The following is a 27914-nucleotide window of genomic DNA, read 5'->3' on the forward strand; positions in this document are numbered from 1 at the left end:
GTAGTTGGTGCCACATGGACCCTCTAAGTGGAGTGTACAGCTCCTTCCTGGGCAGAAGTGAGAGCTGAATGGGAGGAGAGTGGATAGGGGCTGGGGAATCAGGGACCCGGTACCTTAGTGGGGCTGTTCCTGTCCAGAGTGCTGGCCTGGCTGGTGGCAGGCCCCCCGCATGCCAGTGTGTGGTAGCTGGAATTGGAAAAGCACTGGGCATAGCTGCTACTTTGAGACAAATCTGGGAAGAGAACAAGGTGCCACATACCATCATACTCCTGCCCTTGACATGAGATGCCCCAATACTGATGCTTGGGCTGGGCAGCCTTGAGAGCACTCTGCAAAAAGACAGCCAAGTCCAAGCTTTGTGGCATCCACTAACCCCACAGAAATCTGTGGAACCTGATTTTCCCCTCCCCTGTGGTGGCCTTCCCTGCAGGATGCAGATTAGTCGTGGCACCAGCAGCTGGAGCATGAATGAGGGACGAATGTTGGCTTGGACAGTCTCCTATGTCCCTGAATCACTGCTTATCTGTGCTGATCCTCTCCTGCCTCCCCCAGGGTCAAATCCCAGTAGTGAGGCCATAAAGAGAACCCCAGTCTTGTCCTCCTGCCCTTTGGATTGTAGGACCTCTTGACAGGGCTGGAGAAATCCAGTGGAATAGCATAGGGAAACCTGGTCAACTCGTTCGCTATAGTCATAGAAGAAAGTTCCTAAATCTTTGTGGGCTTGGGCTTTCATTAGAAGATACCTATTTTGGCTGAAACTGGGGGCAGGAGAGGGGTCTGTGCATGCCAGGGTCTCTGAAGGCAAGCAAGGGCTGCCTCTGTCTATCCTGCAGTACCTAGCATGGAGCTGGGCCCATGGTACATAACACTTAGCAGGAATGGGCTGATGTGATACGGGTTTTCTAAACACAAGCTATAGGTCAGCCATGAGCTGTGGAGCCAGCTGGAGTGGGCTGTCATTCTTGTGCTCACCCAGACAGGCTCAGCCTCCTGTAGTCCAGGGCTACTGGCAATTTCATAGCATTTGACCTCTTCTGTTTAATTATGAAACAAAAAGCCTTCCTTATTTCTAAGGCAGCAGTCCATGGTTTAGGGGAGAGGAAGGATCTAGCCCAACAGCCCCACCTCATCCCATTCAGATTCCCAGATAGAACACCCATTGGAGTTGTTGCCACATTTGTGGACAGTCTGGGTTCCAGCAGGCCTAGCCAAAGGGACAATCCCCTCACTTTCAGATCTCCCCAAGTCAGGAACCATCCTCTTTCACTATAGTAATAGGGCCCTTTTAACTCTGGGAACAGAGAAGGGTCGATTACTCTGAGGCCTTCACCCAAAGAAGCAAAATTGGGACAGGGTCTCAACACTGAGCTCCAAGGCCAGTTTTCCTAAGGTATCACAGGCATTAGGCTTGGGAGAAGTTCCCCTGGAGAGTTCAGGAAAGTTATTGCTTAATGTTCGTATTCCTGTGGCAGAAGGATGGGAAGATCTGGGGAATTGGAAGGAGGCTCCTGACTGTAGGCACATAGTGCTAGAGGTCCAGGAAATGATACCCCGTGAAGCCCCATCTTCCTTTCCCAAATAGGCTTCTGCTTGTCATCCCCATTATCTCTGTAGGGGAGTCTGAGCATCCAGCCCCATCCACCAACCCTGCAGGCACGACCACCCAAGGATATGATGTGGCTCTTCCTGGGTTGTATGTATATGGAGGGGGAGGAGAATGGGGTGCTGGGGGCATTGCCCTTACCTGAGAGGGAGTAGTCAGTGCTGGTCATCCTCAGGGCAGGTGTGTAGGAGACGCGGGGAGCCAGGTCACGGCCCTTCTCTTTTTGCCGCCGTCGGCGCCAGGCGAACAGGCCCAGCAGCACCACAATGAGGAACAACAGTAGGATGATACCTGTGACAGCACCCACCGAGTGCCGCTCTGCACCCAACGCTGGGCTGATCTTGGTGTAGGGATTCAGCTCCTCCATCATGAGGGCAGCTGTGGGTGGAGGGAGCGCCTGAGCCTGGGACAGGCCTCCTTGCTCTTCAGATCTCACCTGCCAGGCCTAGACTCCTCTAACGTTAGGAGGCCTGAGTTCTGGTCATGGCCCTATTCAGGTTTCTCAGGAGTTGGAAAAAATTGGACTCAGCTCTCTTCCTGCTTATTAGCTGTGTGACTTAGATGTGACTTAAGAGTCCTTAGTTTGCTCATTTGTAACATGGGACTGTAATTCCACCCTCCCCAGGGACTGTAAGCACCATGAGACAAACCGACAATGAAAACTGAGCGCTGTGCCAGTATACCCAGGATTACTGCCCACAACACCCATCTTGATGTATGTGGGCTAACCCTCATCAGAATGCAATGTAAATGGGTTGGCCCCTTTTCTGTTAACGTGGATAACAGCTCATTCTTATCCCCCATCTCCTAGAACCAACAGCAGTATAATCTCTTACATGTTTGTTGTAACACTTTACAAAGGGTTTTTTGGTCTACAAAACCATTTATCAAGTGCTCACTTATGTGCCAGGCACTATGCTGAGTCTGTTATTCACGTTACCTCAACTTGGTCCTCACAACTGCTCTATGGTGGGGAGGGGTATCTTCTGACTGTAGAGCTGGAGCTAAGGTTGAGCCCCTTTGGGCTCCTCAGCTCTTAGCAGAACCTTGTGCTGAGGCGGAAGACAGGGATTAATCTCTTTCTACTTTGCATGCGGAATAACAGGCCCAGGAAAAGGAAATGACCTGCCCAAGGACACCTAGCAGGTTGGCAGAACCATAATTTGGCAGATCTTCCAATGGTCTAGTGACCTTTTCACAGCACTAGCTTGGCTACAGGAAGCTTGCCAAAGATGAGCACAGGGAAGCTGTGACCAAGAGGCTGCCTGCTTCATCTACCTCTCTAGCCCCTGGTGCCTCTGCCTCCCCTCTGCAGCCCACCCTATTCCTGCTCTCCCCCCAAACGTCAATAAAGGGAAGTCATAAAGTATCCTTATACAATCAAGTTGTTCCCCCTGGAATCTCCCCAGAGTCTGTCATCTGTGTATTACCTTGGTCACACCTGATTCCTTTGAATCCAGAGCTGCAATAACAGGTGCCGGTGACGTGGTCACAGGTGGCATTGTTCATGCACTCACATAGCTGCTGACACCCATAGCCAAAGGTTCCTGGGGCACATTCTGTGTAACACGAAGAGTTGGGGTAGACAGTGATACACAGCGACACTCCACCCTTCCCATCCCATATATGGACATCTGTGCTGATTAGCCAGTCTGTCTGAGTCCCTGTAGTTCCTGTTGTGCTTTGGTTTGATACCTGGGGGTAGACAGCACCTCTAACCCTGAGGGGGCGGGGAACGACACCCACCTCTGTTTTTTCCTCACGTGACACATTTACGCAGCATCCTTCACATGCTGGGCCCTGAGCTGGCTTCCATAAGGGCTTCAAAGACTCAAACCAGATGTGCCTCCCTCTACTCCCTCATTACTCCCTCAAGCCTCTGCTATGCCTCAACACCCCACCCCACCCTACCCCCAAACCGGAGGAAGAAACTTCAAACACCAATTAGGAACAAATTCTGGTGTGTTTTTTTTCCCTCCTTGGGAGTTGCTCCAGAAGTCAAGGGAGCAGATTTGCAGAGACCTAGGAGGCTGAGGCCTGGCACCGACACCCAGGGTCGTGGGTTGGGACAACTTACTTTGCTCACAGTGTCGCCCGGTGAAGCCTGTGCGACAGGTACACTTGCCGCTGATGTGGTTACAGCTGGCGCCATTCTGACACTGGCACACGCGCCCACAGTCCTTCCCATAAAAAGCTGCTGGGCAGCCTGGAGAAACAGGGTAGGGGCAACTTTGGAGGTACAGCTGGGACTGAACCGTCTGTCTTCTGCCACCTCGCAGCTAGCTGGGGTGAATAGTGAGACCATGCACCTGAGCCATCTCTGTACTCTGAACCCTCACACTGAAGGGGTGGGGAATCCTTTGGACAAAAGTGCCTTGGAACCAGAGGCCAGGCTAGTCACCTGGCTGTGTAGCCGCAGGTCACTCTTCACTCTGGGCCTCACTGTCCAAAAGGAGGGTCTGGTTTTTGTGATTGCTGAAATACCATATGGCCCTAACCTTCCAGGATTTTGGACCCATCAACCCCTGAATCCAGCCATGCTCCCACTAATCCTAGAAGTTGGAGTGTCTTACAGCCCTTTGGCCGCCTCCTTCCTCTCTCCACTGCAGGCCTAGACAATGCCCCAGGCAGCCAGCAGGCCGCAGCATGGGATTCCAAATAGCTGGGAGGCGGGGCTTACGCTGTGTGCAGAAGAGTCCGGTCCAGCCCGGGGTGCAGTGGCAGGCCCCATCCTCAGCGCTGCAGGTTGCCCCGTTGTGGCAGCTGCAAGTGTGGAAGCAGGCAGGGCCCCAGAATCCAGTTGGGCAAGCTAGGGATGGATGGAATGTAGAGGGTGAAGGCAAGGCAGAGAGGAGCAGATGAAAAGGGGCAGGGGGTGCACATCAGAGCCAGAATGCCAGGAGGTACTCAGGTGGCATTTCCTGGCTTTCAGAAGGCTTAACATTCTCAGAATTCCTCCATTCACCACTGGGCCCAGTTGTCCAGATTCTCTGCCCATTCTTCCAGCTCTGAGGGCTCCTGAACCTTCCCTCGCAGAGGACTGATTTGGAGTGGGGCGCATGTAGTAAACTGTAAACGTTGCAGTTTACTGTGTGAATACTGTGTATACTAACAAGGATGGGAACTAACCAGGGTAGGGGCTCTCTCTTTTGGCTGGTGAGCTCTCTGAGGATGGCACCTGTGTCTCCATCAGAATGGAAATTCCCTTAGGCCAGGCCATCCAACTAGAACCTCCCTAGGGGTACTGGCTAGGTCTCACGCATCAGCCAAAGGGCTCCACACGGCAGAGGCTGTGTCTCCACCCATAGATCAGGCGGCCCCTGTTAACTCTGTATCAGATTGGGTACAACCTGTATGAACATCCCCTACAATGCTCTGTCCAGGCTTATGATGCCCAGAACATCATTCACCTGGGCCACCCAGAGGACATCCTCGCCCCTCTGATTGCCCTGGCCTCACTTCATTTCCCTACCTCCAAACTCCAGCATGCCAGCCCCTGCCTCCTCTTCCTCTCCATCCAAACGCAGGGGGTACTCCTTGCTTAGGAGTGTTCTCAGCATTAATAGCATTAATTGTACTATACTAACAATGTCAATACCTTTAATACTAGCAGTTAATAATGCCAGTGACCAATCCTAATAATTCATTATATTAGCTAGAAAGCTAGGTGGGACTCAGGTAGACATTACTATCTGCAGAAGATTTCAGCCCTGGGAGGTGGAGGTGCCAGGGGCAAGGAGTGAGGTGTTTTGAGGCTTGACCCTGGGTTAGGGGTATTCCCAGGGGGCAGCAGCTTACCCTGTGAGCAGTCTTTGCCAATCCATCCGGGGAAGCACTGGCAGGAGCCATCGATAGGGCTGCAAGTCCCATTGTTGGCACAGGAGCAGAGCTGGGCACAGTCCTGCCCAAAGTGCCCTCCGGCACACACTGTGGACACAGGACAGCCTGGCACCTGCCCTCCCACCTGTAATCCTCAGACCACCATCCACGACTGTACCCCCGGAAGTTCCCAGGCCACAGCCATGGCTACCCTAAGATCAGGAACCTGGGTAGAACTGCCCATCTTGGCACCCCCACCACCCTTTCCATCTGCACATGAATGAGTTCCCCTCTTGTGTCCATAGCTGCATTTTTTTGGGAGGCTCTATGAACGATCCTTTCCAACACAGGAGCAAACCGAGGCCCATGGGGTAGAATCACTTGACTTAGGTCTCATAGAAGTGGAGAGGCTGAGAGAGCTCTCAGTCCAGTGTCCCCTGTACTGCTCCACAGCCTTCTCTTTTCCATTACTACACTCTTGCCAGCATCAGTGATCCCATAGCCATGAAGGCAGAGAATGTCAGTAGCTAGAAGGAGGGAGACAAATGTAGGTGGCAGGTCTGTCTGCAGTTAGACTGCTGGAGGACTGGTTATCCCTGTCCACCTATTTCCTCTGTCTCTCCAAATCTGACCTGTTCCTAAAGCCTCAGCTCAGCCTCTTCCTCAAGAGAGCCCTCTGGGTCCACAGGGCGCTCTCTCTCATTAAGTTCCCACAGTATTTCCACTCTGAGTCACCTGTAGGATTTTGGTCCCAGCCCCTCTTGAAGGAGCCACTCCTTGGTCCCTGGAAGAAGGGCTAGTTTCTTCACCTAGGCTGCATGCAAGCTCCTTTAGGACTAAATCTGAGTGTTAATTGAGCACCTACCACTCATTCCACACTGCAGTTCATCCTCCACCTTTATTAAGTTCACCTATAGCTGAACTTAATCCTACCTGATTCACTCCTCTTCTACAACTTGAGCACAGCTCTCTTCATGGTGCTCCTATGCCCTGCTCAAACATCCTCAGTGGCTCCCCATTGCCCCGGAATGAAATCTGGATCCTAGAGATCAGCACTTTACCAACCTCACTCAGACACATAAGCCTCTGGTCTATCATACCACTGTCCAAATACACTCCATGCCTTTCTTTCTTTGTGCCTTTGCTCTAGCTGTTCCCTTCCAGAATTTTCCTGACCCTCATGTTCAGCCATGGAAATCCTACTCTGCCTACAAGACTCATCTCAAATGCCACCTCCCCCAGGAACCCTCTGTAGGAGGCTGCTAGTCTTTTGATATCAATTTTCTTCTTGGCAGAATCTTGAGCATTAGCTGGGGCTATGGCCACCTGGAATAAAGACCTCATTTGGGCTCCTGCACAGCTGGCTATGGCCAAGTGACTACATGTGGCCAGTGGTAAGTGGAAATATATCTCTGCCCGTTCCTCCTCCTTGTGGAAGAAGAATGTGCATTATGGATGAGAACTGTGGGTAATATGGCTGGAGCTCAAGCAGTTATCTTTCATCAGATGTGGATGACTGAAAGATGACTGAACAAAGTAGGAGAAGCCTGGGTCCCTGGCGTCCTTGTAAGCTACCCTACCAGTCCCTAGTGGCCTCCTTCTGGACCTTTTTTTTACGTGTGTTTTTGTTTTTGTTTTAATGTGTGAGAGAAATAATACTTGTTATTTTCAAGCCAAATAGTTTGGGTTTTTATGTCACCTATAGCTGAACTTAATCCTACCTGATTCACCCCTCTTCTCTGTTCTAGGGGACTATGTGTCCCTTTTTGAGATTCCAAAACACTCTATCGGTTTCTTCCCTGGTTTTCTCTTACTGTGACTTGTGAACTTGTTTCAGGCCAGGCCTGGGTTCCACCCATATCTGTGTCCCCCACATGGCCTGGAAAAACAAGAGGCACTCAAGGCATGTTGACTGAACATGTGGAAATAAACTGGCCACCCCTTTCCCCTGACTTGACTCCCACGTTCTACTGGGAAAGGCTAAGCTCAGAATTTCCCCCACTAGACTACAGACTATGTAAGGTCAGGGAACCTGGCTGTCTTGTTCTTTGTTGGTTCTGAGAGCCCAGCACAGTGCCTAGGATACAGCAACCACACAAGAAATGTTCCAAAAGGACCAAAATAGGCCCCAGGAGCAGCAATCTTCCAGTGAGTTCTACTGGAAACCTCTCCTTGAGCTCCTCTCAGTTCAGCATGCTCTCCTCAAAGCCCCCCCCCGCCAATTCCAGCCAGCTCTATATCCTCAAAGAAGGCTTCCTTGCATTCCTGTTATCAGGGAGGAACTCCTGGCATCCCTGAGCCACACGGGGAGGTATTGATTCTTAAAGAGAAGCAACTTCCCCAAGGCCCCGGTCTGCAAAATCTTGGGCTGCACGCTCTCTTTTATACTACACTGCCTGGGACTCATATGGCCAGTCCTTCCCCAACCAGATTGTGGATACATGGTGCCTAGGACCTGTGTTCACTCTATGCCTCTCCTGGACATGATTAGTGGTTGAGACAAATAATAAAGGCAGCAATGGTGTACCAAGCTCTCCAGTCCAAATTCTTGGGTTTGGGTCCTAGTGTTATTTATGTATTCGACAAGCACTTCCATGCACCAGACACTGTTCAAAGTGCTTCACAAATATAAGTTCAATTACCCTTGTAATACTCCCATTATTATGTATTTTCATTAATACTAAACCTTGCCCACTGCCTCAGGCTGTGGTTAATAGCTGTGGACAGGCTGGCTGCTTGGGGCCCTGTGCTCCTGGCAAAATCCTTAGCTCCTTCCAGGGCAGGTCCAGGGTCCGGAGGATGACACACATCTCACCTGTCCACCTGTCTGCAGCTCAGGCTCCCGCATCAGCTAACTGAAAAGCATGTCACCCAGCCTCCTCTTCCCTGCCTCTGGGAGGTGCTTGATTTGGGGAACCTATTCCCCCAGTCCTCACCTTCTGTGAGAATGGGGTGCCAGAGCTTCTCTCCCTTACCCCCACCCCTAAAACCAACTCTGTGCTTCTCTAACAAGACAATTTTATCTTTGAAGTCTTTCTCACATACCCAAGGCTGACAAATTCACCCACAGAGCTGCTAATGCGATCAGTCTAATACATTAATTGGTTGACTTCTTAGCTGAATCAAGAGTGAGGCAAAGAGAGGGGTGGTGGAGAGAAGGAGGGGGCCGGTGAAAAGAAAACATCTGGTTATATTTAATCTATGTTTAATGATTCTGCATAAGCAGTGTCTGTAATTTGTAACTCGCTGGAAAGCTGGTCATTAGAAAGTGTCAGTTCAATTTTTTACGAGGTTTGAGACTTAACCAGGGCAGTTGCCATTAATAGCAAACTCTATTAGATCTATATGTGGAAAATACTCATTAGGCCAGTGGGTGATAAATCAGACATCGCAGGATCTGAGAGTTACTCCTCGGGCTGCTTAGATCCTAATTTAGACCCAGTCTATCTGTATTGATGGCTAGGTCTCTGATGTTTAATAAGTAAACCTCGACGTGTCAGGTTATGATTAAACTGTCCTACGAGGGGTGCAAGCAAATGAAACTGGCACATATGTTTCCCTAGGGCCCAAACTTCTCATGACCTCAAAGCATCATAGGCTAAACTCATTCATACATATTAAGGCCCCATACGCTTACAAAGATAGCCCAGCTCAGTAGTGATTATTCATCAAAAGACTCGGTTCCCCTGGGACGTAGTGAGCTCTCAGTGGAAGTATTTAAGCAGCTGACAGATGAGATTCTTGCACAGATGACCTTCAGGTTGCTTTCAGCTCTGTTTACCTTAGTCTAAGATCCCTCTGCTCCTTACAGGTTAGAGTACAAATTCTTGCAACCTTGTGTTCAGAGCTGTTCAGAAGGCTCCAGACCACCTTCTCAGCCTCCTTTCCCACCCCCAGTTCCTGCATCCTTCACCCATTCCCTACTGAACAGTCGCAGGTTGACTCCCCTGTGCTCCACTCAGCCTGTTTCTTCTACCTGAATGCCTTTCCTCCTCCTCTGCCTTTCAGGCTAAGGTCCAACTGAAGTACTTCCAACATGGAGCTGTCCCCCAAACCCATGCTGCCTTGGCCTACCTAAGCCAGGGATGGTAATAAGAAATGGTGTGTGTTAAAGCCAGCTTCTACCTTTGCACTGGTTGTTACATATTCAGGAATTCTGTGACTGCTGTTAAGCCACTGGTACCTTGGAATCAACCATGGTGGAAACATTTTATCATGGAAATTTGCAAATGTTACAAATAAGGGCTCCTCAGCCCGCCCCCCAAGCCAGTTTTGCAGCATACCAATGCAAATAAGCTTTTCAACTTCTTGAAAAGCTTATTGCTCCATTTTCAACTCCTGTGGAGTGGGAGAGGCTGGCTGGAGTTGGTGTCTTAAAGAATTCTGCATCTGAGATTGGAAAGCGGGTGCTGCGGGATTAGTGATGTCAGCCTGAAGGTGAGGGGAGAAGGGCTACAAAGTTGCCATCTCCAGCTGAAACCAGAACTGTCCCCTCTGAGCTCCCACACATTCTCTGCCTTTACCATTTGGCACTCAACATAAGCCATTTGGGGCCACTTCTTATGTGGACTTCACCTTTGCTCATTTCATTTTTCATCCATCCATTTAGCAACTCTGCCACTTGCTAGCTGAGATCATGGAGAATTGATTTAATCTCTCTGAGCCTGTACCTTTAACTGCATCATGGCTTTGTCTCATGCCCTGTGGTGCTCAGTTCTTAGAAAGGTAGGCATGAGCCTTGAAGAGGCAAGGAGCTGCCTCTACAGAATATGAGAATCCCCAAAGCCTTACTTCCCTTCCAGGATCCCTCACCTCCCTGGCCCCTACCTTCCCTTGGAGACAGTACCTTGGTTGCAGAGGGCTCCGGAGAATCCGGGGAGGCACTCACAGATGCCACTCACGTGGTGGCAGGGCCCACTGCTGTGCACGCAGAGGGGGCATGGCTGGGTGCAGCCGTGACCATGGAACCCAGGGGGGCAGACTGGGGGTGAAAGGGAGATGTGGTTAGCAGCCCAGGGGGCCCCAGCCAACCTCTGATTCCACATAGAGATGAAGGTAGGCTCCACAAAAGTATGGGAAGAGCTACACCCACCCCACACCTCGGAGGGCCTGTCCCCTTCTGCGGAGAGGAGCTGTGGTCTGGTCCTGTTTTCATTGAGGAGCCAGGCTGGGCTCAGAACTTGGAGGCAGAGGGAGAGGGGACTAGAGGGAGGGATGTGATGGGGGCTGACTCTGAGAGCCCAGCATCTCTCAGGCCAGGACTAGTTGCAACTAGGAAGGGGTGAGGAGGATGGGCCATTTGAGGTCTGCAGGTTGTGGGGTTCAGCCTTACTTCTCTGGCATAAGGGTCCTCGGAAGCCAGGGGCACACTCGCAGCTTCCATCCTCTGGGGAGCAGGAGCCACCGTTCTCACAGCTGCAGGAGACGGAGCAGTTGGGGCCCCAGCGACCGGGAGGACATGTGCTGTCACAGCGGATGCCTGTAGGCCAGATACAGACTCAGGTCAGTGGTAAGAGAAGTGATGGCAAAAGGAAGCTTGGTGGGAAGGGGGCACCATGAAGTATGACAAGGTAGAGACAAATACAATGTATCTAGGAATATGGAAGAAAAACGCAGCTGAGCCTTAGTTGGTCAGGGAGGGCTTCCAGGAAGAAGTGATGCCATAACTAAGTCCTAATGGCCAATGAGGAACTGACCAGGTAAAGGAAATCCTATGTGGAAAGAGCAGGAGGCAAAAGAAAGAATCATGCCTTGAAAGAAAAAAAAAAAAGTTCTGTGTAGCTGAACCATAAAGTATAAGATGAGATATGGCAAGAGATGAGACTGTGGGAATAAGGGACCAGATCATAAAGGGTCTACTTCGTTTTTGACATCTTAGCTGGTATCCAAGGTTAGGCCTGAGAGAACCAGCTATGGGACAAAAAAGTGCTGTTATGGGGGGCTGCACACGCTGGAAGCTACATGCCCACCCTCATTAGCCTAGGAGCCACTGGTCCTCGCTGGGTTCCAGCCACCAGCCCCAGGGCGAGGGCCAGAGAGGGGGTGGGTTTTTTCCGATTCTTTTGACCACGGTCCTCAGTGCAATACGTATATCATATGCACTTGCACGTGTATAATAGGAACCAATGCTTTGAAAAATGACATTTACTGTGTGTGATGCACTCTGATATTTCCTCTGCACTATGATGTATTCTATTCATTAAGAGAAAAAAAGCTAGTTGTGACCCAACAAATGGATTTAATGACCCTCGGTTTGACAAACGGTGGCCTAGGAGGGATGGATGGAATTTCTCAATAAGAAAGAGGAGCAAGGCCTACACATTCTTTTTAAGCTGAGAGAGGAAATATGTGTTGGGGTGATTACAGCCAAAGGCTAAGAAGGAATTTAAAAAGGCCTGAGGCTGGAGGCCTCAGCTCTGGGGTGGGGCTTGCTCCCAGACCGAAAGGCTTCCAGTCTGACTCACGTTAATTAGGTGAATGGACTGGGTGGGCCCTGGAGACCTATGTGGCTTTGGAAGGTGAATATTAGAACCTCAGAGAGGAACAGAATTAGTTTAAAAATCAAGTCTGCCTTGTAATAAGGACAGGGATTATGAAAAACAGAAAGAGGGAGGAAGACACTCAGGCTCAGAGAACAGAGCCAGTCCTAGCAGCAGTGAGAGAACAGCGGGACCAATTTAGTGGTAGGCTGGAGTTGTACAAGCCCACCTGGGCTGCCGGGGAAAGGAGAGGCGGCAGGACAGCTGGAGAGAATGGAGAGGAAGGGGAGGCAACAGGCTTCAGTCATCCCCCAGTGCCTCCGTCTAGCCTAGTGCCCCACTCCCCCGCCCCAACCCCTGGGAACTCCCAGGCTTCAGGCTTAAGACGCCACTCTCCAGAAAACAGGTCTGTGTGAAGGGAGAGGGGAGATTCTTCCTAGAGAATAAGTTTTATTTCTCCAGTGAGAATTTGGTGGCCACATTTCATCCCTTGATGAAGGTCTCACAGTAGGTGAACCCTGGACTGGCAGCATGGATTGACTGAAGGGGAACCTGGGGAAGGAGAAACTACCTTGCAAAACCCAAAGCCTGCGGTTGTTAAATGTTGCCTTTTATTGCTGGGCCTGACAGAGCGCTGGGTACATGGCAGCTCCAAATAAAGACTTGGTGATTATTTGATTCAGCAAATGCTAATTGAATAAATGGCTCCCTGAAAATGCAACCCTGTGTCTCCCATTCTCTTGATACTAATGTTCTGAGACCTTGGGCACCTCCCTTTCCTTATCTGCAGCATAAGCAGACTGGAGGAGATCATCTTCAAGGTCTCCTTCACTTTGTGAGGAAAAGCCATTTATGGTTATAGGCCAGCTTCTTTCAATTTATCTCAATAAACATTTAATAAGCATCTACTACATGCAGGGCAAGATGAATTAGACATGATGCCAGTCATCAAGAAGCCTATGGCTTTGAGGGCAAGGGGAAAGACATGCACACACTTAGGGCAGAGAAAACCTGGTATTGAGCCAAGGCACAAGTAATATGTCAGGGGCTGAGGAGTCAGGGGTGGGTGGAGAAGGCTCATTGAGCAAGAGGCTGGGTCCTGTACCCCAACCCCTTCCTATCTTTCCTTGGTCCCCTTCTGCATGATAAACCTGAGGACATCAATCGTTCCTTGGAAATGACTTCAGGACCATGTTTGGGGAAATTAGCTTTAGAACAGCACAGGCTTGGCTGAAAGGTTGTCCATCAAAGACAGAATTTCTGAGCACCAGATGTCATTAAAATCTTATCGGCTCACTTGAAATTAAGGCAATGAAAAATTAAAGTGGATTTTCACTTGGCTCTGGCTAAGAGTCTACGGTGCCAGTGTACTGAAGGGCAGGGCAGGGAGAGCCAGGTTGAAGATACTGCAGAGGAAGCAATATCCCTGGCCCTGGGCTCTTCAGAAACTTTCTGCTCATGGAGAACAGAGGCTGTTCAGCAGCCTGGTGTGAATTATTTATCTGAGGACCTACACTGCCAGCAACACCTATATTTCTTTCTCCTTGCTATCCAACACCTTAGGACTGGCTAATAGGTTCCTTCATGCAGTATATCATTATTAAAGACTTCCTGTATTATTGGTTTACATTTACTGAATGCATACTATGTGCCAGGTGCTGTGCTGTTAGCACTTATAGGTATTAATTCATTTAAACTTCAAAACAACCCCATAGTTATGAAGACTATAATTATCTGCATTTTATGGATGGAGAGTTCAGGCCCTGAGAGGTTAAGGGACCTGCCCAAGGTCACAAACCCAGACAGTCTGGCTCTAGTTCTAAGTTCTTAACCATCGTGTTATCCCATATCTCAATGTGTGCCAGGATACAGTGGTGAACAAGGCGGATGTGGTCCCTGCCTCCACAGAGCTGATGGTGGAGATGGGGAGGCAGAAGATAAAAAAACAGTTACTCCAGTCTGAGTTCAGTGACAATTGAGGTATGTGCTGCAAAAGGAAAAGTGTAGGGCATTATGGGAATTAACAAAATGGGCTCGTATGTAGTCTTGGCCAGGTTGAGGGGGCGGGTTGTAGCAGGGGGAGGGAGCCTTGCCAAAGGAAGTAACCTTTAAATTGAAATCTGTTGGGTGAGACGACATCATTAGGTGAAGAGATAGGGAAAGAGTAATCCAGGCAGGAGGACTACATGAACAGAGGCCTGGAAGGTGGTCGGCCCATGTGGCTGGAGTGTACTGAGTGATGGGAGGGGACAAAGGAGAGGAGGAGGAGTTGGGCAGGGTCAGATCATGTGGGCCCCAGGCCACCATGAGGATTTTGGATTTTATATATGTGCCATGAGAAGCCACTGAGGCATTCTGAGCAGGGACTAATGTGAATGGATCTGGGTTCTGAAAAGTTCACTCTGTCTACCATGTGCAGAATGGATGCGGCTGGGCAAGAGGGGAGGCCCAGAGACCAAGTAGGAGGCTGAGGCGGTACTAGCCGAGAGATGGGGCCCGGTGGACTGGAGTGGTGGCAGTGGGGTGGAGAGAAGTGGGGAGATAGATATCCAGGACACACGTAGAGAACAAGAGTCTGAGCCTGGGCTAGGAGAGAGTTCCTTGTCCCTCTCTCCACCATATCCTCTGCAAACAGCTACATCTACCAGGCGTCAGCCTCTGTCTGATTCTTTACTAGTGTGCTGCTACCCCTTAGAAGAGAGTCTGCACTTAAAAGGTGCTTAATCAATATTTGTTTACTTAAATTGAATAACATGGAGAACTGAAGCCCAGGAAGTAAAGGGAAAGGTGCATATTTAGGAAGCAAGAAGTAGTGGCCAGCGACAGAGCAGTCCAAGGCAAGTAGAAGAATATCAAGGACCCCATTTCACAGGACCTGGGTGCTGGCAAGGCAAAGGGGGCTTACCTGTCCAGCCAGCCAGGCAGCAGCAGTGGCCTGTGACAGGATCACAGCCATCGGCATGGCTGCAGTCACAGCGCTCACTGCAGTTCAGCCCAAACGTGCCGTCCTGTGGACAGAAGTGGACAGGAGGGGAGAGAGAAGGATTTACAGGCCTAGATCCCAGAACTTCACACACTTCTCTGTTGGATTTTGATGACAAAACTGAGCCACTGCTTCACAATGATGCAGAGAGAGTAAGGCAGTGGCACAGTGGGGGCACTTTTTATAATGGGATCAACGTGGCCATGAAGCCACTCCAAAGAATTCTTTGGCCGTACTAACAAGCGTATGGGGTTTGTAAGGAGGGAGGTGTAAGGACGATTAATTAAAATCGTAAATGAAAACGCCCTTTGCAAATTGTAACACATTGATCGTATGTGAGGAATGACTGATTTATTGTTACTGCGGAAGAAGGTGGTGACTTAACATTTGTTGTGTGCTCATTAGGTATCAAGAGCCTTATGCGACACATTTCTCTTAATCCTCACAACAACTCTATATGATGGTTCCACTACATTCACAATGTGAAGACGAGAAAGAGGGTTAGAGGGGAGAAGTATCATGCTCAAGGTAATAGAGCCAAAATGTGGCAAAGTCAGGATTTGAACCCGGAACTGTAGGACTCATTCAACAATATCATGTCAGTTGGCTTAACTTAATTTGTATCTTAGACTGAGATCCAGTGGTTAAGTCTAGGTGGTTATTGCTGGACAGTGCTTGGTTTAGTTCTCCCATACCCTGATCATAACAATTTACAGTGCTGGAACCAGAAAGAAGCTTAGACATGATCTATCAAAGAATGGCAACTCTGATGGATTAGTAAGGGCTGTCCTGTAGCACTGTGTCGTGACGGATTCTGAAGCTGCATTTGAGTCAGGTAAATATGCCAGAGTCAACTAATAACGTTTACCGAGAGCAGCAAGAGGAAAGGGATACGATATCACATCTGCCAAGTATTTGCCATTTTATACACGAGAGGGCTGAGGCCTGAAGTAGGAAAGTGGCCACAGAAAGGTTAAGACTAGGACTGAGACCTGATCTAAGGGTCCACCTGTGCTCTTCTCTGCACCTCTGTGGACCAAATAGGTGCAGGGAAAGGGCATGAGGGGATGCTGAGACCGCTGGGTCCTTCCCAGCCCTGGGAACTCACCGGGCAGGGCAGCTCGCAGGTATCTCCCAGCCAGCCGGGGGTACAGGAGCAGGAGCCATCTGTAGGGCTGCAGGCCGCCCCGTTGGCACAAGTGCAGCTCTCATTGCAGTTCAGGCCCCACATCCCGCTGGGACATGGCAGGGTGCAGTCGAGGCCTTGCCACCCTGAGGAGAGGGAAAGAGGCTGTCACCTATCTACTCAAGCCCAGCATAGCTTTCTGCCCACTACTCCCAGCTCTGTACTGGACATCCCATCCAAACCACCACTTCCGTGATCACTGGGTTAGGATACACATTCCATATAGAGTCCACTCAGAAATATGCATGGCTGTTATGGCAGGGGTTCCCAATCCCTGGGCCACAGCCTGGTACCGCTCCGTGGCCTACTAGGAACCAGGCCGCATAGCAGGAGATGAGCAAGCAAAGCTTCATCTGTATTTGCAGCCGCTCCCCAGCGCTAGCGTCACTGCCTCAGCTCCACTTCAGATCATCAGGCATTAGATTCTCATAGGCGCACCAGTCCCTGGTGTCAAAAAGGCTAGAGACTGCTGGTTAGGAGAGCTGGGGCTAGAATGCAGGTCTCCTGCCTGCCAGTTCTCACTGTGAGCTGATGACCCCACCTGGGACAGGGAACCAGCTGAAGTAGGGAGGGCCGTCTCTGTCCAGGGTTGGGTCAGCCAGGTTATCTCAAGGCCCTTTGTTTTAGGGACAGCCTGATTTCCTATTCTGAGGCTGGTCACTGGCCTGTTTGCCCCCAGGCCCATTTCCCCCTCCCCATGTTCTGTGTCACAGGGGCTGACCCCTACAGTTGCATGTCCCAGGCTCCCCCTCAGCTAGTTCCGAGATGGGTTTACCAATGGGAGACCTGGTCCACAGATGGACAGGGCCTCAGGTGGTGGCCGTGTCTCCATGTTCCAATACTATTGTGCAGTCTCTCTGTCCATGTCCCAGCTCCCACCAGGTGGCCCTCACTCCTGGGAGTGGTAGCAGCTCTTCCCACAGTTGCTAATCTTGGGGTTGTTCACCTTCCTCGTATGCTCTTTCAGCTCTTCTCACACTATAGTAACAAATCTCCTTTATTAAATTCCTGCTATTAGAGTCCCTGGCATGGGTTTCCTTGGCTGGGACCTGATGTATAGGCTCCCTGACCCAGCATGTAGGTGGATGGAGCAAGAGCGGTCCAGACCCCTCGCTGGTAATTCCCCTGGGCAGTGTGCATATCGGAGGGGGAAGGACTGGGAAAGAAGTTACACTACCTTCTTTGCAGGTGCAGGAGCCATCTATTGGGGAGCAGGTGCCACCATTGTTACAGCTACAGATGGATGAGCAGTTGGGGCCATAGGTCCCTGCTGCACAGGGAACCGCACAGACTTCTCCCTGCAAAAGGAGAAGGTAAATTTTTGATGAAGGTTGCCCCATGCTAGGTGGCTATGGGAAGCAGAATAATGACCCTCACCTTCCCTCTACCCAAGATGTCCCTGGAACCTGTGAATATACTACCCTACACGGCAAAAGAGAGTATGCAGACATGATTAAGGACCTTGAGATGAAGAATCTTGGATTATCCAGGTGGACCCAATCCCATCATATGAATCCTTAAAAGAACCAAAAAAGTAGCTTTGAGAAGTCCTCTACCTGCCTGCCTGGACTTTGAAGATGGAGGTGGTGACCACAAGTCAAGGGATGCAGCGGCATCTAGAAGCTCAGACTGACCCTCATTTTACAGCCATCAAGAAAAGGGAGACCTCGATCTTACAACTCTAGTAACTGAATTCTGCCAAATGAGAAGGAAACAGATTCTCCCCTAAACCCTCCAGAAAGGAACACAGTCTGCCAATACCTTGACTGTAGTCTACAGAGAAACCCAAGATTATGCGACCTTGACGAAAGGAGGCTCCTCTCCAGCCCTTTTCTCCTCCTGTCTCACCTGCACTGGCTGGGTCAGTGAGGAGAGACTAAGAAATGCAGAGTCCTGCACCAGAAGGTTCCACGGCTCCCACTCCTTCCTCTGCCAGTCCTTGGCAGGCCTTGACCAGCTGGAGTCTGCCAGTGCTCCCATACTCGACAATGCTAATTTCTCCAAGACTATAAATAGCCCATAAGAATATATTTAAGCTCTGCAGGCCTTGGCCCAGGTGCAAATTACATGCACAGTTTATGATTTTCTCTGCATGAGTTTATACTGAGAGGGTTTTCTGTCCTGGTGCCTTTGTTCATGTCCCTAATTCCAATCCTCCCAGGAGGCCTCAATGGGTCTGTATGCCCAGCTGTGAATCTGCTGGTGGGGCTCAAAGAGGACACTCCACCCTGGCCCTGCTCTAGGGGGCAAGACGCAGAGCACCCAGTTTGAAATACCTACTCCCCAGAATGTTGCATCTGGGTTCCACAGTCTCCTAGTGCAGCCCATGCAAGGACATGGACAGTCAACTTGGTCTTACAGCAGCCTGGGAGACCACCAGGCTTGAGAGGACTTTCTGCTTCCCAGAGAAGGAAATGGAGACTCAGAAAGGGCAGTGACTTATCTAGGGCCCCGTGGTGCATTAGTGAGGGTGAAGGAGAAAGAACCAGACCTTCTTTTCAGAGTCGGACCAGAGCCCAGTGGTTAGAGAATGGGCTCTGATGCCATCCTACTGTGTGACCTTGCACAATTTACTAAATCACTTGGGGATTGGGTTCCTTCCTCCATCTGTGAAATGGGAATAATAACATCCTTCCTTACTTGATAGGATTATTAGGAGGATTAAATTAGTTTTCCTATGTGAAGTAGATAGAGGAGTACCTGGCAAGTAGAAAGCACTATAAAAGCTATTATTACTGCAAAGAAATAGTATATTCTTATGAAAAGAATATACAAACCCTCCGAGGTTTTAGTAGAAGGCAGCTCCGAAGAACAGATCCATCTCTTACTCAAGGAACAAATGGGCAGGTCCAGGAGAAGTGATTCACCTTTCTGCCACCTCCTCCAGTCTGGCTCCCTGATTCCCCTCATCATAGATGAAGAGGCTGGAACCACCACTCACCAAGGGCATGGTCTTGGGGGATAGAATGACTACTCACTGAGGGGCAACTATGTGCCAGGAGCTATTCAGAACAGCTTCCTATTTGTTAGCTCCTAACGGGGGGGAAAAAAAAATAAAGAAAAAATGGGGAAGCGGGCAGTTTCTAAAGTGCATAGTTCTGCCCTGAAGGACTGTGAGCCTAGTACAGCTAACCACAAGCATGCCCCTTCCTCCACCTTATTGTCCTGACCCTGACCTGGTTCAAACTCTTCAACAAGCACAGGTACTAACAATTAAACTTTCTGTCAGATTCCCTACCTTCTGGCCTCTGAGCTGAGGGTCAGGGCATGCAGTTGATTGGCCATCTCTGGTGATTGACATGCAGAGCAAGACAATAATACCCTAACTTCTTGCCTCAGAGTGGCCCCTGGCCAAGGTCTGATGATACTCAAGGTCACCTGGTGCCAACTCTCCCAACACACAGGATATTTTCTCACCCACACATCTTCCTGGTTTAGGGCACCACTAGCAGGTGTGGCATCTGAGTCTGCAGGAGTCAGTATCTATGCCGGTACATGCTTAGGTAGTCAGGATACACACCTGTGAAAGGGCTCAGTGTGTTTATCTCTGGGGCTACCTGTTTATCCACCTGTGTGGATTTGGGTATAAATTTGTGACTTTCCTGTCCTTCTCTCTTGGCATGTTTCCTCCTCAGCCCCCTAGCCCAAAGCTGGTGGGAATTGGGCACACACACAGCCATTATCATCCTAGTACACTGGGGGTCCTGGTAGGCTCACTTGCCTGCCTCCACCCTGGGTGGAGATAGGGATCTGATTTTATTCACATCTAGATTCTCAGGGCTTGGACCCTGCTGGTATATAATAGGCCCTCGATAAATGTTGTTTAATTGAAATGAGATGTTTGTGTGTACATGCTGGCTTCTACTGTGGACAGAACCAGAAGGACTGGGCACTTCCCATATGCTTTCTCTCTCACTCCAGGCAATTCAACAAATGTTTGCTGAGTGGGGGCCAACTCTGAGCCAGCCCTGATCATGGGTTCCAGGGGCGCACTGGAGCCTGAAACTTGTCTTTATCCTCGGCAACTCCCAGGCAATGCCCACAGTCATACTCATGCCTGCATATTTATTTGTCTAATTATTTACTGTGTCCCCAGTTAGACTTGAGGCTTCATGAGAACAAGGGTCTTATCTGTTTGGGTTGCCTAGTATCTCTAGCTCAAAACCTGTCACAGAGTAGAGGTACTCTATAAATAATGTTGAACAAATGACTGGGGTTCTGTGGCTCCCATCACACACAGGAAGCTGAATATTGTCTGGTCTAAGGATGGGTCCTATGCTACTACACTGACTCTAGGCCTCCTTAAGCCGGGCCAGATCTTGGTCTATGGTTCCATTCCACACCCCACCACCTCCTGCCCAAACCCTCCCTGGCCAGGCTGAGGGTCATAAGAAGTACAGCCAGAAAATTACCCTGTTGGCCTCTAGCGCATCCACTCAGGAAAACAAGATCTTCTGAGCTGAATAGGATCTTAGAGATGATCAAAGCCATCATCTTCATGAGGAGACTGAAAGTCAGAGATGGTACACGAGGCAGAGCTGGGACTTACAGGCCGGTGCTCCTCAGGGGACTGGCTGCCCAGGGACTGTCTTATCCATCCCCTTATCCCAGCCCAGCACTTGGCCCATACTAGCCCTGAATTCATATCTGTCAATCTTTTCACACTCCTGGAAAAAGGACAGGATGAGAGCCCAGGGTTGTGAGCTCAGATAAGAGATGAAGCTGGGGAGTTTGCATACGACATCTCACATGCTTCACATAGCCTAGTACCTCCGCCCACTCCCTCTGCTAGGAGTACCCTATGGCCTTTTATCGAAGCTGTTCTCCACGCTCTCCATCCAGAATTCCTATACATCTTACTGCTAGAAAACAGTCTTCTCTTCTGACAGACTCATGTTCATGCTAGGTAATAGACAGGCCTTGGTTTCCTTATCAATTACATGTGGCTGTTGAAATCAGTCAGTCTCTTCAGCTTTTCATCATTAAGAACTCTTGTTAGCATCCTTCCTCTACAAAGCCCTCTCAATTCAAAAGACACTGCTGTCATTCTGTGGTGTTTAAGGCTAGTTACATATTGAACAGGTACGATTTGGCCAGTAACCGCCACATGTCATGTGACTCTGGTGGCAGCATCTTGTCCACCAACCATGACCTAGAAATTCCTATGATGTCACCTACAACCAATCAGCTTCTGATCAGTGCACACTGACCTGGGATATCACATAGAGTTAATTTAATTCTAATTAAAAGCAAAAACAAAACCAAACCTCTGTTTTAGTCAGCTTTATCACAGGTAATGGAAGGTTGCCAGTAGGCTTTGTGAAATATTCAAAACTGCTCTTGGCTACCTGCTGCAGCCTTTGCATGTGTCTGGCTGGGAACCACTAGCTGGAACATCTCTAAGGGCCCTTCAGCTCTGACTCCCTGAGAATTTTCTTACATGCAGTAGGGATCTTAATTTGAAGCACTGAGGAATGGTGGGAATGTAGTCTGAGGGGGAGAAGCACTCCTGGACCTCTAAGAATCACACCAGCTGGGTGGCCACCTACTCTGCTAATGCATGGCCTAGAACTGGCCACATGCCCGTTCCTCATGGTAGGAGGACAGCTCATTTTGCCAGAGCTAGAAGGGGTAGTGGGAATCACTTGGTCCATATGCCTTGTTTTACAGGTAAGGAGACTGAGCCCAAGAGAGGGAAAGCGACTTGCCCAAGAACACACAGCCAATGCTACTCAGAGGTGGGTTTGGACCTCGAATCTCCTGGCTTCCATTTCAAGCACAGATGCTAAGAGCCCAGATGTGGTGAAACTCTGGGATAGGCTATGCTGCTTTGCTTGAGTCAGCAGCACACTCACCACCTAAGCACACAGCATCCAGAGGACATGGCTTTGATCTCGAGAAAGGGCCACCTGCCAAGGCTCAGATATTTGGCTCTTTTTCAACACCTGGAAGCTGATGTCTGGGTATTTTTATATCCTTGTCTATCCCCATTTCACTTGCACAGCCCACATCCCCAGCTCAGGAAAGGGAGCTTTTCACCTCCCATAGGGGCAGGTCCCTGAGGTTTCCTCTTCTGCTGGGGGGGAGCCTGACAGTCCTACTCAGTGTCTTTATTTTGTGAATGGAGGATGGATGTGAACTCTTCCTCCCATCCAAAGGCCTGTTAATTATAGATGCATTGGCTATTAACATCCTGAACTTGATTTGAAAGAGCTACTGGCAGAATGGAACCCCAGGAGCTTGTCCTGCTAAAGAGATGCAAATCTGCCCCCCTAGCCCTCACCAGCCTCCTTGCACAACATGGCAACACAGACCCAGACCTCGGTGGGTAATGAGTTATATGTTCTATTAAATTTGTTTCAAACGCTGTTTATTGAATTTTCTCCCCTGCAATATGCTGCTTTGTAGTTTGGCCCTGTTTCGGAAAATTAATCAACAGCTGGGCTTCTTGTGTTGATCATCCATTTTCCTTGCAATGGGCAGGAGGTTAATGAGTATTTTTTGGAGTGAAAAAAGCAGAAAGATGGAAAGTGGTTGACCCTCCCTCACACAGAAGTGGGAGGCAATTGTGCAAGCTCGTCTCTGGGTCCCATAAATATGTTCTGTGGGTGGGAGGCAGCATAAACAGAGTAGAACTAGGTATTCTAGATCTAAGCCACAGTGGTGGGTGTGCTCCTACCAGTCTGTGGGAGCTCAGCAGAGAGGACTCTGGGAAAGGAACTAGGAAAGTTGCCTTGGTCCACGTGTCCTCTTGTTGGAAGAGTAAGGATGGTTTAGGCAAGAAAGGGCCTGGACCTGGGGTGAGAGTACCTGGGTCTGAGTAAGGCAAAAGCACTGGCTCAAGGTGACTTGACCTCATTTGTTCATCCACTTAGTCCATAAACATTGGCGGAGCATCTACTACAGGTCAAGCACCGTGATAGGGCCAGGGTCTCACTAACCATTACACTAGACTAGATGTGGCCTCAGGTCCCTTTCAGCTCCCATATTCTTTACCTTTCCCCCTGCCTTCCAACTTCCAGAGCAGGTTTCCCTGTTATTTGCCCCTTTGTGGCACTTATCACAATTGTAATACATTTTTAAAAACTTAGCTCTTATTCACTAGATTTTAAGCTCCATGAGGGTAAAGTCTGGGTCTGTTTTATTCAACCTGTAGCCCTGGCCCTAGCACAGCGATGCACCCACAGTCAGTGCTCAGTGCATGCGTAATGAATTCATTCAGTCATTTGGGAGATGTTTTTTAAAGCACTAGTATGTGTCAGACACTGTGGAAGGCCAGGGGATATGCATGGAGCAGAACAGATCTTGTCTCTGCCCTCATGGAGTTTATCATCTAGTGGCCTGAGGGAGGTGGGGCACAAGATGAGGTTGTAGCACCAGAGGGGCACAGGCTAATTTTCTCCCTACTTCCAGATGTTCTGCAAGCAGCCATCGGTGGCCTCCCTGGGCCTCCGGTTGCTACTGTTCCCCTCTCTCCTCTCCCATTCCTGGAGTTTCAGGGCTAGCAGTGCAGGCTGATATTGGTGTATAACATCATGTCAGTGCCAGCAGCACACATGTGGAGTGTGCTTTACTGTTTACAAAGCCCCTTGCCAGGCAAGCGTCTGCTCTGCCACAGACAGTACCAGCAGCATTCCCCCTGCCCACTCTTCTCATTCATCCCTAGTCTCAGTTTCCAGGGCTTAGGCAGTGGGAATCCCAGGTGAGGAGCCTCATTTGTGATTTCCCAGGGAGAAAGAGTGACACATGGCCCACAAGGCAAAGAAAGAACAGCTTGGACCGAATGCCAGCCACAAAGGCCTCTCAGTGCAGAGCAAACCTCGCTGGACCTAATTAGTGTGTCACTGATAAGGCAGCAACTGACAGTGAATGCATGTGGGAGAAAAGAAACTCTGCATAAGGCATGAGGAGCAGAGGGCCGGAGAGATGAGGAGAGAGGGACAGAGGCCACTTGTCACATCTATCCCTAGCCTTTCCTCTCTATGCAGAGGGGGAAATGCACAGGGCTCTTGGGGCTGAGTCATTCTGTTTGGCTCCCATGGGGGTGGGTAGAGAGCTAAAGGTTAGGCCTGGAAGCCCTAGATCTGTTCAAAATGAATAGGCTATCAGTGCCTTGAGACTGTTGTGTACAGTTGTGCAGGCCGTGCACTGTACAACTCTGGAGGTGCCACTCACATGGCAGTTATTATAGTTTGATGTCTGTGTGTGTGTGTGTGTGTGTGTGTGTGTGTGTGTGTTTTATCAGTGGTGTATGACAGCTGTGGGGTAAGCTTAGCATCTGCATTTTGGACTTTTGGTCGATCCTAGCCATACAACTCAACGGTGATTTGATCATGTTGGCTGTGAGTGTGGTGTTCACAGTATGGACATGCTGGGTCCACATTGTGGGGGTTGGATATTGTGTGTGTGTGTCCACGTGGGTTGCAGAACTCAGATCCTCTGGAGTAGCAGCTGGGTGTGTGGGCATAGGACAGTGGCCTGCAGAGACAGAGTCTGACTATAGAGACAGTGACAATGTCCCAAGTAGGAACCAGATTCTGGGGTACAGAGGGTCCTGCAGAGGCCGATGGGGGTTGTTTACTAAGGTCCAAGCAAAATGTGACACACTCATGACTTAGGAGATGCTGCTAAACTACTTGTGCATTTCTTCCATGAATCTTTACAACCCAACTTTGTGCAGGAGACTTTGTGCTAGGCCTGGGAGTGGGCTGGGGTCAGGAGGGTGGCAGGAAAAAGGGTAGAAACACAGGGATAGATCAGATAGACCTGTCTCTTAGCAGCTTTCTGTTTAATACAGAAACAGAAATATCTGTTAGGCTAGAAACATCCACAAAGTGCCACTAGCGTGGGCTTGCCAGCATCAGGGCTGAGGGACAGCAGTAAGACAGTACCCTGGAGGTCAGAATAGCCCAGCCAGGAAGGCCCGTGAGTGCCAGGCTTCAAACTTTGCCCTAAAGACAAAGGCGGGTCCCAGAGAGCAGGCAAGTGACTCAGTATTTTGCCTATTTTAAGAAACCCCTTCCCAGAAGGTGGGAGTCTGGGCTATTCCTTTCTGTCTGAGAGAGGCTGAGAGAGTCCAGACTTAGGCAAATCCAATCGCATACTGATTGTGGAATCATTAAACAACAACAACAACAACAAAAATAAAATCACAGACTGAATGCAAAGAAAGCTCAGAAGGTGAAACCTGAGGGGCTTTTACCAGGAAACAAGAAACAAGAGGGCATGGGAAAGGTCACCTCTATTGTCCACAGGTTCCCTCCCTCCAATCCCCCAATTTCTGTAAAATTATCCCAGTCTTAATAAAGCTGGCTTCCTCTGGATTTTTCTGGCTCCTGGAGGTTTCTCAGCCAAGTTCTCATAGAACACTTCACTACATATAATGTGGGCCTGGAATGTACTCCCCATTTATGGCCCAAGGCTTCGGGGGGGCAGGTTTGAAGGGAGCTTAGTTCAGATCAGACCTCCCTGTAGGAAGGGACAGGTAGCTTCTGGCCTGGGGCAGAGCCTCTCTGGGGCTGTGGGGTCCACAGGGGCAGAGGGAAAAGGGGAGCAAGGCCTCAGAGGGAGATGGGGCAGGAGGGGTTCTAATGGACAGCATTTGCCTAGGGAGTGACTCAGCCCTGGGCTTAGTGGGGAGGGAGGAGATACTCAGAGTTGTGCAACCTTGCAGAGCCTGTTTCTGTGTGTATAAAATGGCAACAGAGAGAGGGCTGTGAGAACTCAGGAGATGATGGATATGAGAGCATTTTGCAGTGGACGAATTGTGACACTGATGGGTGTTCTGGTGATGACTGGGTGCTCCACCCACACCACCACCTTAAATACCTGACAGATTGCCCTATAGTTTGAGGTCACTTCCAAACTAAGCTTTTGTGGCTGGAGCACCCCTCTTGCTGTGCTTAAGGTTTCATCCTGCTTGGAGCAGTGAGGATCACTCTGAGTTTGCTCACAGAAGAGGCAGGTCACAGAGAGGTGGCAGAAGGCTGTGTGTCAAGCCCGTGAACTCTGAAACCTGACTTTTGGGTTCAGGTCCTGGCTCTGACACTTATGGGAGCTTGGGCAACTTATTTTATTTTTTTTCAGCTTTACTTGGGTATAATTGACAAACTTTGGGCAAGTTACTAACCTCTCTGTATTTCAGTTTCCCTAGCTGCAAAATGGGCACTATAGTAGAACTTTTCTCCAAGGATCATGGTGAAGATTAAATAAGTGGATATACATAATATTCTCAGAATAGTGCTGGCCAGGAGGAAATGCTATAAATGCTTTAGGTATTTGGATTATTACACAAGGTCCAATAAGAGCCTAGGCCCACTGCATATGTAAAAAAGATACTTAGATTTCCCTGCTCTGTGCCAGTTTTACAGCGCTTGCCTTGTTTCACCCACAAACCACCCTGCTCAGCTTTCCTGTGCCTGTCTCAGAGAATTAACACTCCTCTTCAGAACTTTTAGGACAGTTATTAGAACAATTATTCAGTAGGGCTTTTGGAGAGAACTCTTGAGATTTGTTGTTGTTTTTGTTTTGCCCACATTGATAGTTTTCTTATCAGCCCCACCTTGAAATAATTTATTCATGACCTTTTCTGCAAGATCTTTCATTTTCCAGACATAATCACATCTTCTGGCAGGAATCTCTTTCCCTCCTGGGGTCTATAATTACTCCTGCAGATGGGATTATTGGTGCTAATGACTAAGTGGGGAGACGGCTGGGAGGGGTCTTTGATGGGTGGGGATGTGGAGCTTGCGGGCAGGGGTAGAGGGAGGGGAGTGGGTTCTTCCTTTGTTCTAGACCTGTGGCTTGGTGTGGGGATGGTCTGCGGGCCCTGGGCCCACTGCTTCCCCTCATGCCTCTGGGTGTACACACCCTGGCACTTCTTCCAGTCCTTACCCAGGTCTTGTTTCAGCATCAGCCCCAGGATACAAGGAGCAGGGTTTATGTCCCCATTTTGCATGAGATAAAGTTAAGGCACAGAGAAGAGAAGTAACTTGGGCAAAATCAAACAGCATGTAGGCAGTGGAACCAGGGTTTAAGCTCAGGTCTGACTTCCAGCTGGTTCTTGCCTTAGCACTCACCTCCCCTTCCCAACCAGCTGTCCTGGCCTTGGAGCCATGAACCCTGGGTTCTAGGCCCAGCTTGATCATTTTAGACAAGGCGTATAACCACTTTGAGCTTGTTTCCTCATCTATGAAAAATAGTTAACAGTACTCACCTTGCTTTCCTCACAAGAGAGCTGTGAGGACAGACAAGCTCAAGTGTGCGATGGCTGGACCCCAAAGTAAGGAGGAAGACTGAATGTCCTCCTCTCCAAGACAGAGGTCAGGAAGTCACTAGGCTCCAGCTGAAAAACGAGGTTGGTGGGGTTTTCCTTTTCCTAGGAAAAGGCTTGAGAGAGTCTCAAAGTCTGGTCATTTACTATGTATCCAGAGCCTTCTCCTCTCCAGGCATTTTGGTTTGTGGCTAAAAGTGCAGACTCTGGGTTCAGAGAGCTATAAGCTCAGCTGCTGGTGGCTGCTTATCAACTAGGAAGGTTACTTCACCTCTCTGAGCCTATTTCCTCATCTGCAAAGTGGCGATCCTAATGGCCCCCACATACCGAGTTGCGAAGATTAAGTAAAGTATGAAGAGCAGAGTGCCTGGCTTAGGGCCCACCAAAGTTACTCAGTGCTCCACGTATGGGCCATCATCACACTAACATAGCTGTCCATGTCCTTCAGACCTTTCAGGAAAGCTCTGACTCCTGGCCCTACCCTCCGAGTCTGCGAGGTGGCCAGAACCTGGAGCCAGCAGGGACAGAAACCTTGTCAACATCAGACTTGGACAAAAAGGAAACTGGGAATG

General features: G+C 49.6%; 1 protein-coding gene across 1 annotated transcript in view; it reads right to left on the reverse strand.

The window, feature by feature from the left end:
- MEGF11 (multiple EGF like domains 11) overlaps nucleotides 1-27914 on the reverse strand; it is a 315816-nt gene that overhangs the window by 12906 nt on the left and 274996 nt on the right. The window contains exons 11-21 of the mRNA XM_016141015.2: nucleotides 17248-17368; nucleotides 15993-16156; nucleotides 14807-14909; nucleotides 10755-10901; nucleotides 10269-10403; nucleotides 5402-5530; nucleotides 4284-4412; nucleotides 3681-3809; nucleotides 3034-3162; nucleotides 1745-1981; nucleotides 114-232 (exon numbers count right to left, since the gene is read on the reverse strand). Coding sequence (XP_015996501.2) covers nucleotides 114-232; nucleotides 1745-1981; nucleotides 3034-3162; nucleotides 3681-3809; nucleotides 4284-4412; nucleotides 5402-5530; nucleotides 10269-10403; nucleotides 10755-10901; nucleotides 14807-14909; nucleotides 15993-16156; nucleotides 17248-17368 — 1542 coding nt within the window. The remainder of the gene's footprint in view (nucleotides 1-113; nucleotides 233-1744; nucleotides 1982-3033; nucleotides 3163-3680; nucleotides 3810-4283; nucleotides 4413-5401; nucleotides 5531-10268; nucleotides 10404-10754; nucleotides 10902-14806; nucleotides 14910-15992; nucleotides 16157-17247; nucleotides 17369-27914) is intronic.

The sequence above is a fragment of the Rousettus aegyptiacus genome, unplaced genomic scaffold, assembly GCF_014176215.1.
Source record: "Rousettus aegyptiacus isolate mRouAeg1 unplaced genomic scaffold, mRouAeg1.p scaffold_m13_p_3, whole genome shotgun sequence".
In the NCBI taxonomy this organism is placed as follows: domain Eukaryota; kingdom Metazoa; phylum Chordata; class Mammalia; order Chiroptera; family Pteropodidae; genus Rousettus; species Rousettus aegyptiacus.